The 18678-nt window shown below is 38.1% G+C and overlaps 1 protein-coding gene across 1 annotated transcript in view; it reads left to right on the top strand.

Annotated features, from left to right (window-relative positions):
- Window positions 1-18678, top strand: part of HAO1 (hydroxyacid oxidase 1) — a 40631-nt gene that overhangs the window by 6631 nt on the left and 15322 nt on the right. The window contains exons 2-5 of the mRNA XM_026710342.2: window positions 98-249; window positions 8790-9045; window positions 10718-10893; window positions 15239-15330. Of these exons, the coding sequence (XP_026566127.2) occupies window positions 98-249; window positions 8790-9045; window positions 10718-10893; window positions 15239-15330 (676 nt within the window). The remainder of the gene's footprint in view (window positions 1-97; window positions 250-8789; window positions 9046-10717; window positions 10894-15238; window positions 15331-18678) is intronic.

Genomic DNA, 18678 nt, shown 5'->3' with positions numbered 1-18678 from the left:
GGAGACAGCAATTTATTGTGTTTGCATCACACATCTTGTTTTCTAAATAAATCCTTGCTGTGAATTACTTACTATCAGACTTTTCCCATCCATGCAGATTAAGACTATACCCTCGGATGTTGAAAAATGTGTCAACCCTGGACCTGTCAACTTGTGTCTTGGGAGAGAAAATCAGTATGCCAATATGCATTGCAGCCACTGCCATGCAGTGCATGGCTCATGCAGATGGGGAAATTGCAACTGCTAGAGGTATGTTCCGGGTATGGAAATTCCTTGTAAAGAAATTCAGCAGGGGAGACAGTCTGTTAAGGGAAGAATGCAGAAATATCTTCGTTCAAATTAAAGAAATCTTATTGTCTCCAGTCTGTTTTGCCTATTTAATTATATTTTGCTTAGGGAACAAGAAGTTAATACTATATCCTGTGTTTTAACTTCCACACAAAATATTACGCAACATGGCAAATAAAGTTATAGGGATGCAATATTTAGAATTGACTAATCAGGAAATGCTTTTACAATCTAGCATGGCATTCTTTTTTAAGTTTAGAACCAGTATTAATCTGCTAAACAAGAGCTGAGGCAAAATTAAAGCTCTGTTGACACACTGCAATAGGGATACTTTTCTGGAAATAAGACACTACATGTAGTCCAAGAAGACTGAGTAAGGTCCTGAAAACACCAGCTGAAAATTGTTATCCACAATAGCATTCACTTTAGGATAAATGTGTGTTGTTTGAAGAAAATAAAAAGTGTTCCATATCTGATTCTCCAGGGACATTTTATCAATGTATGCCGTCATTACACTAGAGTGGGAACTTGACTACTTTATTCTATGGCTTTCCACCACACAGCCACTAAATCTGAGAAATTTGTTGTTCAATCTGTTTATACACTCTAAAAGCTTCATTGCTTCAATAAACCATGGTAATGTATTTTCTTCGTTCTCCTAGTGAGAGTTTCATCTCCTGGTGAAGCATTCATGAAGTCTAATTTTTCCTAGGTCAAAACCTGTTAAATGGTTTGCAAGATGTCATGTATCACAAAACTTGACCATGTTTTCAGACATATTTGCATGTTTTGAACACACCTTTGTCCTGCTGTTTCTTCACTTCCTCTACCAAATATTAACTGACCTATTGCATGGGCATATATATTTTTTAAAAATAATTTACTTTGGCTACACAGGTTGGAGCTAAAGGTTCACTTTAAAATAAGAAATCTGTTTAACATTCGAAATTATGATGGCACTGAAAAAGTAGCTTTATGAACAGTTGTTGCACTTATGATTGTTGCAGTGTCCCTTTAGTCATCATCATCAAAATTTGGCCACCTCACAACTAGCGGGTGTTTATATCACAGTCATGTGATCATCATTTGCACACTTCATAGCTGGTTCTGACAAACAGAGCCAATGGAGAAGCCGGCAGTAAAATTGCAAATCATGTGATGTCTTGCTTAATGACTACATTGCTTAGCAATGGAATCACCAGTCACAATTGAGATTGTTGGGCAAGGACTATCTGTATGCCCGGAAGTGATCCGGTTGTTCCTGCATCGGCTGGATATGAGCTTGAAAGTGTGAAATGGAGAATGCACTAGACAAAAAAAAAAAACAACCCACCACAATTTGGTTATAATGCAATTGTTAGCACTAATTGAGCAAAGCACTCGCTTGCATGGGCCACCATGTGTAAAAGGAAAATGGTGAGTTCTTTTGTTTGTATTACAAGACATAGACTATGCTCCACTCTGAACTGAACAATAACTGTGTTATTGACTTTTTTAGAGGAAAAAAAAGGTATTCCTTTGGGTTTTTTGGGTTGAGCGATGCATTCTGTTTCATGCAAGGCAAGATGGAGATAATTTAGGGTGTAAAAAAGTTTTAAAAAAGAACATGGTACCTTGGTTTTGTTACCTATGATTTAGGGCTAAGAGATACTTCTATTGCAATTAATTTGTTTTTAAATTGATGGACTGCCATTTTAAAATCAAGCTCAGTGTAAAACATTAATCAAAGCACTTTCCAAGATGTCTCTCATAATAGTGTCCGTTCCCTTAGAATTTAGTTGATAAATGGTGTCATGTATATCCCAGTGCATTTTGCCAAAGTTGTATATTAATGTGACACTGTTTTCAGCTAAATCAATGATGAATGATAATTTAGTTTATTGTATTTATTAGTTCATATCTGCTGTTATATGTGATTCAGCTAACAAGTACTGTTCCAGCCCTTCAGAGTTACTCAACCTTTTTCTTTGTTTGCAAAATTACTCCAATAATTAATTTTAAAAAGCTTAATTTTGAAAAGCTTTGTTTGTTGATCGACTGAAGTTCAGACAGACAATAGTTTGTGCTATCGGTTGGGTTTTGTCACATTATTATTTTGACAAAAACCCATGTTTGTTTTTTTTGTAAAGCATTCTACTTTTCTCTTACTGAAAAAAATGGTATTATTTGAGCCAAGGGATCAAATTCATGTTAAATCTCTAAAAGAGGACATTTGCTATTAAATGAAATCTTAACCCTAATATATTGTACAGCATAGTTGATATAAGGGTCTGTAGCTGTTTATTGCTCCAGTTAATAGCTGTTTCTTCCAAGTAAAATGTTTGGCTGGATTACTAATAGAATATGCTACTGAAAACACCCCATTTGCTGCACTTAAAGGAATAATGACATATAATTGGGCAATCCATGTCAAGATTATGAGAGGAAGACAGAGGTGTAAGCTACAATATAATGAGGACCTAACATGGACCGTGGGAAAAATAACAATATTCAAGTCTTGATGCCTAGAATCTCACATGTCACCAGTGATGACCAAGCCCACAAATTAAGGGCTTCAAGCAAGAGAGACCACAAACACAACAGAACTGGCTTCCCATATTTTGAAATAAATCAAATTCCAGTCCTAAATATAGCAGTTTTATTTCTCAACAAAATCTCTGTTTTATCTATAGAGCTGTCTGTAGTTGCAAACTGCATCATTCAAGCTGACCAGCATATCCTCAGTATAAATTCTTAGAGCATTTGATTGATGGATTATGTGCAATTGAGTCATGCTCAACTCTGGACAGATTTTCTCCATGATAACCAGTCCCTAATTTGGTCCTTAAGCTCTTTCAGTGGCAATCACATTGCCACTGTAGCTGAACCTCCCCACCTTGGTGTTGGCCACCCTCTTCTTCTCTTTCCTTCCACTTCCCCCAGCATTAGAACCAGATGTGGTATTCAGCAGGTTCTGACCAGTTCTGGAGAACCAGTAGCAGAAATTTTGAGTAGTTCGGAGAACCAGCAAATACCACCTCTGACTGGCCCTGCCCCCATCTATTCTCCGCTTCCCAAGTCCCAGCTGATCGGCTGGGTCTTCTTTTGTTGCCCCGCACAGGAGAACGGAGCTGGAAAGCAGGTTAATGGGGTGAGGAGGGAATAGATTTTGTAATATCCTTCCTCTGCCATGCCCACCAAGCCACGCTCACAGAACCAGTAGTAAAAATTTTTGGAATCCCCCCACTGATTAGAACTTTCTCCAGAGAGCTAGGTCTTTTGTGTAATGAGTCTGACATAGGATACTTTACAGATTATGGGAACAATTTATACGTAACTTAACTTGTTAGGCTGGTAGTGAGGATAACATTTGGTTGGTCTAAAAATATAAACCTTGGAGGATAAGTGGAAGGCAAAGTAAGTCTTTTACATATCTGGAAATCAAGTTACTAAATGCCACCAACAAAAGTATGGGGACAGATTTTTTTCCTCCTCATCAGTTCATAGTCGTTGATTTCCAAACCAGTTTTTTTGGTTCCTTCAAAACTGAACAAACAAAAGAAATACAGGCTAGCATAGACTTCTGTCTAATATATATGTATTAGACACACAGAGACACACACACATTCTCTCTCTCTCTCTCTCTCTCTCTCTCTCTCTCTCTCTCACACACACACACACACACACACACACACACACACACTGTATCTGAATAGCTTAGCTTTGCATATTCTTGCTTTTCAGGCCCAAAGGCCATAATAAAGGTTTATTTGATTTGTCTATTCTTCCTGAAAGAATAAGAATAAAGGGGTTCTTTAAAAGGGCTAATAAAATAATTGAATTCAGCTTTCCAGTGAAGGACTATAGCAATTAAAATATTTTAAGCTAAAACTATTTATATTCAATGTACATTTTATTTGATCCATAAAATGGCCTATGAACTTCACGGTTGAACTACAAAAATTGGCTAGTTGTGAAGAATGGGTGTGGGTTTTAAAACTTTATGTGTCTTTAAAAAACACACAAAGTTGGCAAAGAAAGAAAGGGGCCTTAGGTACCGCAGTTAGACTCTGGGGTCTGGCAAAACTTCACACAGTATTGACTGATTTTTATATATGGGGAGAGGAAAATGTGGGGTCTGGGGAGGGGACGGGTTCACCACTGTAGATGGTGAATGAAGATGTCATCCTCTTGCCATTCCTCTCCTTGATGATGTTTTTTTTAAAAATATAGTTTTAAAGTTTAATTGTTTCTATATCTTTTTAATCTTTGTAAGCTGAGGAGATGGGAAGCATATATATTTAGATAGTTTAGATGGATGGATGGATGGATGGATAGATAGATAGAAAGAAAGAAAGATAGATAGATAGATAGATAGATAGATAGATAGATAGATAGATAGATAGATAGATAAATGATAGATAGATAGATAGATAATATAGTAATATTTGCACCTTTCATTTCTTCTATAGCATTCATCACAGCAATCTATTTCAAAATTTCCATCTCCTTTTATACTTTTCTGATAACATGAGAAAAATGTCAAACGTCTAATAAGCTAGCTCCCTCTAGTGAATCATTGAAGGTACAGTTATCAGAGTTTAACACTTTGCTCCAAAATTGTTCCTGTGATAAAATACAAGGCTCTTTGGATTTTTTTTCTTTTAAAAAACCCCTCACACACAGTAGGAGCAAACACACACAATTCAGCCAGTGGTAATGTTAAATTAAGAATACAAGAAGTGGGATTTGATGCAATCTAGTTGTTTTGATTAGCTATTGGAGAATGGAAAACATTCCCTTTTGAAGAGAAAGATAGAGGTTTCAGCCTCTTTCACACAATAAAAGAATTAATGAGGGTCAGCTATTTTCCATACTCTTCAAGCTACATGTACATTCTAGTTCATTTACCGAGCATGTACCTCAGAGAAGAGTAATCAATTTTAGAAGAACGGGTGCCAAACAAGTCAAAACAAACTGGACCACTTTGAAGCAAGATGGTAACCACCTTTAGGTAAAAAAAATTAATTAGAAAAAGGTATGCTAATTTGCACAAGTGAAATTAAAGCTTCCCCTGCATTTTTACAAAGAACAGCTCATCTGCATACCCATAGGATACTGAAAAATGTCCTCCCCCACCCAAGTACTTCCCCTAAGTCAGGGAGGTCAAACTCAATTTCATTGAGGGCCCCATCAGGGCTGTAGTTGACCTCAAGAGGGGGGAGCATGGGAGGGGCAACTGGGTGGGCATGGCCAACTTGACGCCACTGCCCAAACTGCTGGTATGTTTCCTCTTTGCACTGGGTAGACCGGACTGAAACCATGGTGGGCTGATATTTTGCTCTTCACATTAGGAAGACTGGGCCGAAGCCACGCCGGCCTGATCTTTCTTCTTCGCACTGGGGAGACCAGGACAGCCCCATGGACCAGATCCAACCTCATTGCAGGCCAGATCAGGCCCACGGGCCTTGAGTTTGACACCCCTGACCTAAGTGCTTCATGCTGGCTGGAGAACTTTGAAAATTGAGATCCACGTGTCTTAAAGTTGCCAATGTTGGGAAACCTTACCTTAGTAGTTTCTCTGTTCACATGTCCTTCGTGGTATCTGCTTCTTGCTAATAGTTGCTATCCTTCTGAGACACAGAAGAAGAGGGGCTCTAAATAAAGGGTGGAGCTCCTTTTTCGCTGGCAGTGGGCTAGCAAAACAAACTGAAAACAAAACAAAAGGAGAAATGTTTCCCCTTTTGCATTCGAGCATGCAAGAAGGGACAGGAAAGGAGAAAGGGAAAGAGGAAAGAAAAAGAAGGAAAGATGGGAAGAGGGCAAGGAAGGAGAAATAAGGAAAGAAGGGAAGGAAGAGGAAAGGAGAATGAAGAGGGAAGGAAAAAGAAGAAAAGGAAGGAAGGAAGAAAGGAAGAAAGGAAGGAGTTTATTGTAAATTATGAGGGTGAGGGTGGGTCTGAGGGAAGTCCTGCCTTAGCAGTTGGCCACCACAGGTGTCTCTAACACGAGTGATGTCGAACTGGCCTTGCTTATCCTGGTCATGCCCACCCCGGCCATGCCTCCCCACCAAACACAATCCTCATGCAGCCCTTAATGAAATAGAGTTTGACACCCCAGCTCTACATTGTCTTTCTCTAACTTGATGCCCTCTGGATTTTTTTCAGTTAGAAACCTCATAATTCTTAGTCCATGTGGGCAAATCTATTGTGTAACTTCTCTCTGGTCCATGTTCTGGCCCAGCAAGTGACAGGAAACCACCTAAAACCATAGCGCCATTATGAAAAGCAACAAAGCTTTAAGGAAAGGTAAAGAAGGTTAGAGGTTTGTGAATTGAATCCACTTCATGCAAAATAAAATATGCCATCTGCCCCTGGCCACGAAGCTGGAGACTGCTGTATCTCAAGTGGGAATGTCTCCCCGGCTTTGGGGAAGGAGAGGAATAGTTCTAACTGAGGGACCATCAACACTGCAGATCAATACTTGATTCTTATAGTAAATGCAAGAATGCTGATGGGTAATGAATAATATTCCGCGTACAATCATATAACAACACGCACGTAGAAGCAACTCCTTTCACTGCATCAGCAACATGCACGAAGGCTTTCCTTCCATACTTTTTTTAGAGTACACTACAAAGATTTCAGAGCTATAGTTTCTGCCTTGTGGAATTAAGGCTGAAGCGAGAAACCAGGAAACTGAGTTCTAGTCCCACCTCAGACGTGAATGCTGGCTGGGTGACTTTGGGCCAGTCCCTCTCTCTTAACCCAACCCACCTTATACAAATGTTGTGGGGGAAAGTGTGAGTATTAGTCCAGAGTTATTTATAAAAATAATAAAGACAAGATTAAAACAAAAATCTAAATCTAAGTTAGCCAAGAAACAGTTGATGACATTTAAGTCTATGTCCACTGGATGGAGCACTAACACTTCTAATAGCAAATACTATACTCCTTATCTCCAAGGTTGTTAATATTGCAGACAATTTCTTGGGATAGATTGATAAATATTAATCAATTAGCTCTTAATAGGAAGTAGTATATACAAAAAGAGTATTTCAGAAGAATAATTGAGTGTTCGTGATAAAAGAGCTAGAACTAAAAAATTTTAATTGTCCCTTTTCAAATTCAAATCTTTTTTTTGACATAGATTGTTTATACACCTCTCTCTCTCTCTCTCTCTCTCTCTCTCTCCCCATCCCTCCTTCCCTCCCTCCCCCTCCCTCTCATACACACACACACACTTATACACACACAGTTAGATGCATGAGATCAAGTGGACATTCAGGTTGAATTTCAATAGATATGTAATATGGAGAGGCTTCTACCTTCTCTCTTTTTTAAAGCTTAAAGGCACATTGGTATTGTTTTGGAATTACTTGCCATATAGATCCAATGATATGAATGGTTCAAATATACCAGACACACTATCCCAAAGCAGATTTGTTCATTAACTTGCTATTAGGAATGTACAAGTCCTAAACTTCTGTTTTCATCTTTTGCTTGTATGGTTAGTAGGACAGGAGTTTATGATTCATATGCTTTAATATTCAACAGACAGCTAAATCTTTAAAAAGTATTTCTAAAATTAGTGGGCATCCAGAAGAAATTATGGTCACAAAAAGTAGGGCCCTTCGAATTGCTGTGGCTTTCTCTTTTCCTGCTAAATGGCTAATAATCCCACCATTAAAAATTTGGTTTTTCTGCTGTTAGGAAGCATGGGGAGTCAGTACACTTTTCCCCTGGCCAGTTAGTCACTTGGATTGGCTGACAATGAAGCTGACAAGACTCCTTTGAAAACCAGTGGCAAATGGCTTGCTGGCTTGGGCTGTGAAACCATGATCTGCAAGCAATCACTAGGGAGAAAGGCACACCAACTGCTTTGCTTTCTTCTTAGCATCTCTACTTAGGATTGATGGGAACTGAGAAATGTTCTCAGCAACAGGCAAGAGATCCTATACATCTCCCAGAAGTATTGGGAGACCAGGGAAATGCCAGGCTAGCGTAATTGTAGTATAGCTTAACATCCAGACAAGCTGGCCTGGATGTTATACAATATACTCATTCTATCAAGAAAGTGAGGAATGAAGTTTATAAGTCCCTTGGTAGTTGATGCTGCACAAAAAGTTGGTTTGAAATGAAAGAACATAAATATTTTTTAAAAGCCTTTTTCACAAAATGTCTATTATTACAATTAAAAAAAAAGAAAACAGGCTTCCTTTATTCCTCCATGGAAACTGTCTGTTAGTAGGAGCAGCTAATCCAATCTATTTACAGGGAAATGATAAATGCGGTAATCAAGTCAGAGATAACAAACAGGCAACCACCCAACCGTGAAATTATCTGGCATTCATCGTGCCATAAAACAAACTGAATTCCATGCTGCCAATACAGATATTTTTTTGTCTTTGTTTGAAAGGGATAAGGCAATTAAAATGTTGCATAATTTTTTTTAAAATGGAAAAAAAGGAATTTTAATTTCTGTACTATGGTCCTCCTGTGACTAACATTCCTGCTCTTCAGCCTGTAGGTCAGCAGGAACAGGGATGATGTTGAGTTCTTGGTCCACAACATCTATAGAAGAAGTTGCTCACGCAGCTCCAAAGACAATTCTCTGGCTGCAGCTCTATATTTATAAGGACCGTGAGGTCACAAGATCTTTAGTGCATCGGGCCGAAAAAGCTGGCTATAAAGGCATTTTTGTGACTGTGGACACCCCGTATCTTGGAAAACGCTTAGATGATGTACGCAACAAGTTTCGTCTGTCTCCACATCTCAGGTACTTAGGGACAGAAGTATCAACTTTCCATCTCTTTCTCTAAGGTTCAATTTCTCCATCCTACATGCTATTGTACTGTAACAATATGCTATTAAACATGGCTGCAATTGTTTCCCAAAGTGAAACTCCCTTTTTCTGGAAAAGAAAATATGGAAAAGAAAAATATTTATAGTAAATATTTATCGCAAATATAGTATAGCAAATATGGAAAAGAAAAATATTTCATGCAGGGTGTTAATTTTACATCAAACCATGTCCATACATTTACAAGAACAGTTTTACTGAAACTCTAAAAGCCATCCTTAGTTAACAAAAAAAATGTGCTGAAAAACACATTTTGATGTTGCAGTTGAAATGGAAAATCTCTTGTTCTTCCCAATATATGCATTTTAGTCATGGCACTTTGAAGGATTATTTTCCCCTAGACTAAAAGAATGAAATTAATTATTGAGTTTATCTCTCTTCAGATGGTTTTATATCATTCAATTTGCTGCCAGTGTTGGGAAAGTTGAATATTGATTGGATATGTTGTTTCTACTCACTGCTTCTAGCAGTTAATGGGGGAAACAGGGAATGGTGTCCTTTCAGATACTGCTTGAATTACAATTCTGAGTTTCCTCAACCTTGTCCATCTTGGTTCAGGGTGCTGGGCACAGTTGTTCCATCTTGTTGAAAAGATCACTGTTCCCATCCTGCCATTAAGACTAGAGATTTATGAATCATTGGGAGGCAGCTGGGTTTTGAAGGGTCTAGCAAAGCTGCTTTGAGTACTAATATTCTGAACACACATGTACAAAACAGGATGCTAAGATGGCCAGCAGCTGCTTTGAAGCTCCAAGCAAGATGTTAGCTTTAATTAATTTTTCTCCTTCCCTTCCCTTCCTGTTGGATTTGGGACACTGTGGGAAGATGGGAAGTGGACTGTTTCCTCTTTTTCTTTCTTTCTTACAGATGCTGTACATTAAAACAATACAATGACCATTCTTCTCAACATTTGTTGGTGATATTTTTGCTTAGCACAAGCTGAATGGATGTGTCATACATGCCACAATTCAAAGGATACACTCAGTGATAGACTTCACCTGGACCACAATATAATACAAACTGTGATGAATCAGACCTACTAAGAGTTTATTTTGTCCAGCATCTTGTGGTCAAGAGTAGTTAGCCAAACAGTTTCAGGAAGCCACTGGGAGGGTCTGAGTCATAAGTCCTTCTAGTGTGAATCAATTTTCCATTCCAAATGTCTGGTATGTAGCTATATAGTACCCTTTAGGACATAAACGTGTCTATTTTGTTTCTATGTATGGATAATTGTTACTAATAGCTTTATTGGCTTCCATGGAATTTTCAAATTATATTTAAAGCTATTTAGTTGTCACAGGTAAGATATCTTGAATACCTGTTTCTATAAGTGAACAGAATATACTATAGGTATATTGTACCAAGAAAACAAAAATTCTTTTTTGGAAGAAAAGAAGAATGCACTGGTGACATAAGGTATATTATTATGCACGATGATATTCAGTAAACGTTAACCCAAAAGGTTACCCAGCCATTATTTATACACACATGTACACACACACATGCAAGCTTTTAAGGCAATAGTGAATGTTGATATTTTTTCAGTCAACTTTTCTTAACAACCCCCCCCTTCTTTTTCCAATTTCAGAATGAAAAATTTTGAAACCAATGATCTGGCATTTTCATCTGAGAAGGATTATGGTGAAAACAGTGGCCTGTCTGTTTATGTCGCAGAGGCAATAGATCCATCAATCAACTGGGATGATTTAAAATGGCTCAGAGGCCTGACTTCACTGCCCATTGTTGCTAAAGGAATCCTCCGAGGTTGGTTTGCTTGTCTAAAATTCTGTAATACTTGAGGGTCTGTAGAACTCCCTTTCCCAATCTGCTGCCTTCTAGTGAAAAGCAATTTCAATGCTTAGTTTTCCAGCTTTATTTTCCCTACCCTTTTTCCTGCTAGCTATTGGTCCAGGGGTATTTTACATGTAATACTATCAAAGATGAACTTTTTGTTTGGATTATTGGCCAATATCTCAGTAGAAGGCCATATGAACTGTACAAAACCTTTGTTGAAAAGGCTTGTCTTTAGTTTGTATATTATATATAAATACATCTCAGAGAAACAGATGGCATACGTAAATACAAACCATCTTTTTTTATAAGGAGCAACTTGTACTATCCATTCTACTTCATAAATAACTGATCCTAAAGCCATCAAACATACAGGGCAGCTGCTTGCGTAGTCGAAAAAAGGGTGCAAGGGTCTAGATGGAGTAGGGAACCAAATATTGGTCCAAATAACAGTAGGTTCTTTCTTGGTTTGAAGATACAAATGGAGTACAGCTTGAAATCTTGGAATGACTTTCAACATTGGATACAAGAGCAAACAAAAGCTTCCATAGTATATTCAATAAGTTTCATTGTCATGAAGATGAATGTTTCATGTACGGTAAATATGCTAAAAAGAGTGAGCTTCCTAAATGTTTGTGTTTGTGGATTGGAGATGAGTTCTCTTACATTCTTACACAAACACGAGTGCAGACATCCTTGTTGAAAATTATCCTTTGAAGATTAACTTCGGAGGGCCTGGTTTCCTAATGAATATTAATATTTTATAATTCCTGGATAATGCTGTCCTCTTCTCTTCTCTTCTCTTCTCTTCTCTTCTCTTCTCTTCTCTTCTCTTCTCTTCTCTTCTCTATTCAGCTTTGTTTTCCAATCTTCCCTTCCCTCTTCTCTTTTTCTCTTCCTCCTTTGACTGTAAGAGAGAACGGGACATACAGATGGGACATACAGATTGTTTTTTAAATGGACTTTCTCTTGCAGGAAATTAATTTTAATCAGTAGGTAATCTGATTTAGTAATCATAATAGGTCCCATTTCTCTTTCTTGGGATATATGAGCATGGGTGTAAAAGTATCTCCAGTTCAAATTATAATAATGATATACTTGCAGGCAAAATGCAAAAGTGTTTTCTGATGCTGTTTTCCTGAGGTATAAATTGTACTGTTTTGGCACTATAATTTCATACACAGCAAATAATATTTGATATTTTATAATTTGTTTTCTAAAAGGTGCTTGTTTGCTTTAGGGTTGGGTGGGCTAGATTACACATGAAATAAAACATAAAAATGTTTGAATGTGAAGAGAAAAGCTGTAACACAATGTTATATGGAGCTCAGCTTAGGTCATATCCCTATTTACACTTTCTGGAATTAATTCAATCAATTTTTTAAAAGGGCAATCTTTCAAGTTGCTACTCTATTCCCAATGTCATTTTGTGACTTGAGGCTCTACTTTTGAAGAATCATAATTTTTAGGCATTTGTTAAAACTGAATTTAACCTGCTTTGGAGGTTTGGCTCCCTTTATACTGATAGATCTATCAAACTTCTCGGAGTTGCTGTTTGAAGGCAAGACTCCAGTACTATGATTTTCCTACAGGGACCCTCCTTGCAGTAAAACTGGGGAGTTTTTCAACTGATATTAATTTCAAAAAAGTTTTTTTAAAAATTTGGATATAATCATTTTTTTTCCTCAAAAGATAGCTGATTATGGATTGTTTATCAAATACTATAGTTTTAAATATGAAAGAGCCTTGCTAGGTGCTAGGTGTTACTAGGTGTTACTATTTACTATTTAGGAAACCTAGGAAAATCCATGATGGAAGAGAGCTTGCCTGGGTACCTCTCTAGAGTGTTTAAACCAATAGAACATCTTCCTAAGTCTGCATTCTATAAAGATATATGGCACTGTCCTATCTTCTCAATTTTACAGTCCTTCCAATGTGTCAAAGGAAAAGATTTAATGGGTTCAACTTTGGACCCTAAGTAGTACGCATTCTTTAAATAAATAGTAGTACAACCTCAGAAGAAAGTAGGGACCACACCAAAGGTACTAAGTTGCTAATAAGAGAAGTAAAGGTGTTAACTGCTAGAGTGCAAGTCAGGCCCAAAGGATTAAAAATTAGTGCTAGGAATTTCAGATAAAATAACAGTTTAACTATTATATGAAGCTTAGGCGTTTTGTTTAAACTAGAGCAGGAGTGTCAAACTCAATTTTATTGAGGGCCGCATTAGAGCTGTGTTTGATCTGGAGGGGGTTGGGCATGGCCAGGCTGGGCATTGCCAGCATGACATCACTCATGTTGGGGGCACCTCTAGTGGCCCAAGTGCTCTGCCAGCGAAAATAGGCTCCTGAACTCCATTTTTGGCTATGATGGCCTCCTGCAACCCTCTGCCAGTGAAAATGGAGCTTGGGAGGGCCATGTACACCCCTCGCAAGCTCCATTTTCACTGGCAGAGGCACTACGGGCTTGTCCTTCACTATTTCCAGGGCGGCCCCGCAGATCTAAGCCCCCCGCAGGCCAGATCCAGCCCCCAGGCCTTGATTTTGACATAGGGGTTCTATCTAGGGAATTTAATGTATGATTTCAGTAAGGTAAATCTATCAGTCACATAGACTGTATGTCTCAACATGTTTCTCTTACTGTAAGGGCTCTTTTGATACTGAGAATGTCAATATGTCAATTTGTACATCAGTGTAAGTGTATGCTGATCTCTGGTACAATAAACTCCTTGGGAAAGAATATATTTCACAAAGCCTGCTTAAACGGACAAGATCAAGAAAGCAACATGCTAGTGAGATGTTTGGAATAAATTCAGAATCTTGGAAAGTGTAAGAATTTCCCATTCTGATTTAATTAAGTCAAGATCTCTTTAAATGATTTGAAAAGTTTCTTCCCAGACTTCTTTCCACCTGGGCTAAATTTGAGATAAGCTGCCGGAAGATCAGGAAATGAATTAGAAAGTTATCATCAGCCATCAAGACACAAAATATGACAACTTTTCCAATCTTTTCCTGGCCTTCCTGCAATTTTTCACATTACTGGGAATATGTCATGTCACAATCCCCCCTTATTTGTTTGCCAATTCAAATCCACAAATAAATTACATTTTGTATACTGGCTAATAGGATTAGAGAATAAAATGGTATCCTTACGCTTATTTGACATAAATTTGCTTGTGATCTTGTTTTGGAGTTGTTTTATCATGTTTTCTATCATTTTCTGCATGTATGTGTATATGAACATTTCCTAAAATAAAGTTGTACTGATATAAATTTCTTACAACTCTTCAGGATCTGGTTTATATAGATATAATAAAATAAATATAAAAATAATATATTTAATTCTTTATAGGTACATGTCCTTTTGTGCTGGCTCGCCTATAATATATAGAATGATTAAGTCTACTTTGTTTTCTTTGGGATAATGAAGTCATTTAAGCAACATGAAGTAATTGATGTAATCATTAGTATAAATAATTATTGAAATAATTAAATGTGGTCTGCAACAAGTCTCTCAACTGGAGGGATGGTTTTGAGTTGATTAGGAGGATGAATATTTATCAAAAGAAATGTGCACAACATGGAAGCTAAGTTTTGTTTTGAAGTGGAAACACATTGCCACATTCCAGAAATTCTGCCAAACTGTTTAGATTGGTTGAATTCAACAGGAACAAAGCCGAAACAAAATCTGGAAGGATCTCAGAGTGATTTTCCCAGGGTGGGGAAAACAAAACTGGTGCACATCGGTCCCTCTTCTCTTTCTTCTGAATGGCTTTGTACTGGACCACCCATCCACCCCATCTACTCAGCCCTTTCCCTTTCCTCCCCTCCCCTCCACCACTGTTGATGTTTCAGTGTGGCATGTCTCCCTCAATGGCCAACCACACATTTTGGGGGGCATCTTAATTTCCCTCCCTTGTCCCTTCCCACTACTGCCCCTTCTACTGCTTCTATGTTTAAGTTTATAACTAAAACTAAAACTAAAACAAGAAGCCTGTTCTGTCCCATATATGGACCCAACCACCCAAAACAGGCCTGGCACAGATCAACCCATGGTCTGTGTGCAACAGGCATTGCCTATCCCTGCTTATCGGTCCAGCAAAAGAGGTGCTGTGGATTGTCCTTTCAAAGGAATGAACAGTGCCTCGTACTTAGCAACAAGGCTACTTTTTAGCTTTAGCATTGGTTCTGGGGATCATTTAAATGGCTGAATTACATTTTTCAGGCTGCCTTCTGTTTTTAAAAAACTGGCATTAATGGATGTCGGAGTTTGCAGAATGATAGCTACAACTTTTAAAAAATTCAGCATTTTGTTTCCCCAGCTGATGATGCTAGAGAAGCAGTAAAGCTTGGCGTCAATGGGATTCTGGTATCCAATCATGGCGCACGTCAACTGGATGGTGTTCCAGCTACTGTGAGTATTAAAGGAAAAAAAAAAGACTTGGTCTTCAGGATTGGCAAATCATTTGAATAAAGCTAGAGCCATCAAGCTGCTGGTATTTCTCTAAAATCAGAAAACATTTTGGCTTACAGAGATACTGCAGTGCTAATATGCGATACTAGCAAACTACTATTGACTTGCTTGGTTTTTGAAAAAGCACATAATATGAAATAGAATCATTTGCTTGTCTAATATCAGCTTTTGTTCTTTAGTGCCGAATGCAAGCTTATTTTTTTTTCAAGCTTAAAAGGATTGCTTCCTTATTTTTATAAGCCAGAGTATCGTCAAGCAAAACGTTACAAGCCTATGCATATTTTTACTACTATTATTCTGCTAATTATTTTTTCATCATAAAATGATCTACCCTGTCTTGATAGCATGATTATCAAAGGATATAAAAGAAGCTTGGAAGTCTCTGTGTGGCTGGAATGGGTTCATTTTGGCTAAACATAGAACTACTTCAAATAAGGTTTAGCGTGTTTAGCAGCTATTTTTGCAGTCTATCAATAATCTGTGACTCCCTTTCCTGTTGATGCTTTAATGTTTATAGTGCTGTATTTCAGAAAAAACTGTAAACTAATTACTTGCTGTAAAGTATTCCCAAGAAACATTTTAAATAAAGGTAATTAAAATGGCAAACTTAAACCTTAAAGTATTAAATGAAATTCAGGCCCAATTAAAACAAAATTACTCTAGTTAATGTACCAGTTGATTTATCTTAGACACTCAAGCTAATTACGTGAAAAGCAAGAGAATGCTTCTAAAGCAAAAAAAATACCACAGTAAATTTGCTATACTAATAAAATATTGCAAGGTCCCAGTAATTTGTCCAATTCTGCTAACTGGCAGGAAAAAAATAATGGAAGTTTGGCTTTTTTTCTCAGTTTCCTAGGATAGACTAGCGATAGCTCTTAGACTTATATACTGCTTCACAATGCTTTATAGCCCTCTGTGAGCGGTTTGCAGAGTCAGCCTATTACCTTCAACAATCAACGGAGAAAAGTATATTCTAATCTTTTTCAGTTCCACAGAATCAGGAGGAATACTCAAAGTGCATTCTTGTCATGTCAATGGCAAAAGCTAGCTGTCAATGGAAGAAGGCTGGGTGATGTGTGATCCAGAAAATTACATAAATCCAGCAATTGACAACATAGCATGATGTCCAGGGGTGGGATTCAAAAATCCCAGCCACTGGTTCACTTTCCAGTTGCTGGTGAGTGCGGCCATGGTAGCCTACCACCATGGCCTACCAGAACTTCTGGGAGGGCCGTTTTTCACCTTCCCCAGGGTCTGGAGGCTTCCTTCAGGCCTCTGGGATGATGAAAACAGCCCCCCCCCCCAGGGTCTGGAGGCCCTCCGGAAGCTGGAAACAGGCCCATTTCCAGATTTCTGGAAGGCCCATTTTTCACCCTCCCAGAGCTTCCGCATGGACCCTGCACTTATCTGTGTTGTATATTTGAATATTTGAATGTTCCATTCTGATTGGTCCAGCTGGATGGAGGGAAACTTGAATAGCTATCATTGGCCGCGAGCAGCCGCTATAAAAGAGGCTGCTGCGGCTCCGCTGTTGTTCAGTTCCAGAGAGAGAATTAAAAGCAACTAAAGATTAACTGGTCTTGAGTCGTCTTTCCCACAACTTAACACTCTGCATTCAAAACGGGCTGCATGGAGACTCCTGGGAGGGGCAGGAAGGAGTGGGAGGGGCCAGCTGGTCGGTTCAACTACAGGTTCAATGAACTAGACCTAAATTTAACATCCGGTTCTTCTGAACCGGTCCAAACCAGCTGAATCCCACCGCCTGATGTTGTCTGATGATTGCTTGATTATCTGCCATCAAATTGTTTTCGATTCCTAGCAGCCTCATAGATTTTCTCCATGATGATCTATCCCTAAGTTATTCTTTCAAGTTTCCCAACAGGACCCTCATCACCACTGTAACCAAGACCACCCATCTTGTTGCTGATCATTCTCTTCCTCTCTTTCCTTCCACCTTTTTCACATTACAATCTTTTTCAGAGGGCTGGATTTTCACAGAACAATCTGTAGGATAATTTAAGCCTGATTATTTGTGCCTCAACTGAGAACTCTGGGATGATCTGTTCAATGATCCATTTATTTGGGGTGTTTTGGGCTGTCCATGGTATCCTCAGAAGTCTTATCCAATACTAAGTTTCAAAGCATCAATATTGCTTCTTTAAATTCCAACTTTTGCTTCCTTGGAGTGTCACAGGTAATATAATCGCTTGCATATTTCTGATATTTTGTATGTATAGACACATCACAGTACATTAAAGCCCTAATATATTGTATTCGTTTGGAAGTAGCTTATAATGCAGACCCAGAAGATGTTTGCTTAATCTGGGTTCAGCATGTTGTATGAACCTAGTCATGTGATTATATAAGATAGTTTGATGGAAGGGGAGGGATGATCAAGTTTACCTTTGGTGTGCTTAAAGTAAGCATGTATTCATAGGTCTGCTGGCTTTTATTTTCAAAAAAATTGACCTTTTTTTTCACATCTGTACCAAAAGTAAAATAACTTTACTGCCGCTGGCATGCCAGTTTAACGGGCTCAGAACGGATTAATCGTCCTGGAAAAAATATGTAAGCATTTTTTTTGAAGCGGTACAATGTATTTCAAAATGGGAATTAAGTGGGTAAATTATTTAAACTAAAAAGACAATGTGAAACTATGCCAAGAAAGGCATACAATCTCTGAATGAACAAAAGTAGGATAATTTGATCTGACTTTCAGGGTATAGGGTATTACTACTTATCTCAACATTAATCAAGACTAGTTGCTATTGTTACTAAGTGGAGTAACAATTATTGTACAATTAGTTTTTATAGATAGCAAATTACAGCAACATTAATGCAGTAAATGCTGTAATAACGTGTAAGGAAAATCCTACCTCTTTGTACCGGAAGAACTGTGTTAGGTATGCCAGTTGTGATGATCAGAAATACTATCCTCTCAGTTGAGTCATCCTGTTGGTAATAAAATGTCCCACATTACTATAAATATCATAAATATTCAACTGTCCACAGAGCAGGTTCCTTCTCCTTCCATAAGATTAATACAGATAGTCCTCAACTTATGACCACAACGGAGCCCCAAATTTATGTTGTTAAGTGAAAAAATTATTAAGTGAGCTTTGCCACATTTGTTAAATGAATCACTGCAGTTCTTCAATTAATAACACGGTTGTTGTGAATCTGGTTTCCCCATTGACTTTGCTTGTCAGAAGGTCCTAAAAGGGGACCCCATGACTCCAGGACACTGCGACTGTCATAAATGTGAGTCAGTTGTCAAGCATCTAG

The sequence above is a fragment of the Pseudonaja textilis genome, chromosome 1, assembly GCF_049901715.1.
Source record: "Pseudonaja textilis isolate UNSWEBS1 chromosome 1, rPseTex1.2, whole genome shotgun sequence".
Lineage (NCBI taxonomy): Eukaryota > Metazoa > Chordata > Lepidosauria > Squamata > Elapidae > Pseudonaja > Pseudonaja textilis.
This window is presented reverse-complemented; position numbering and strand designations above follow the sequence as displayed.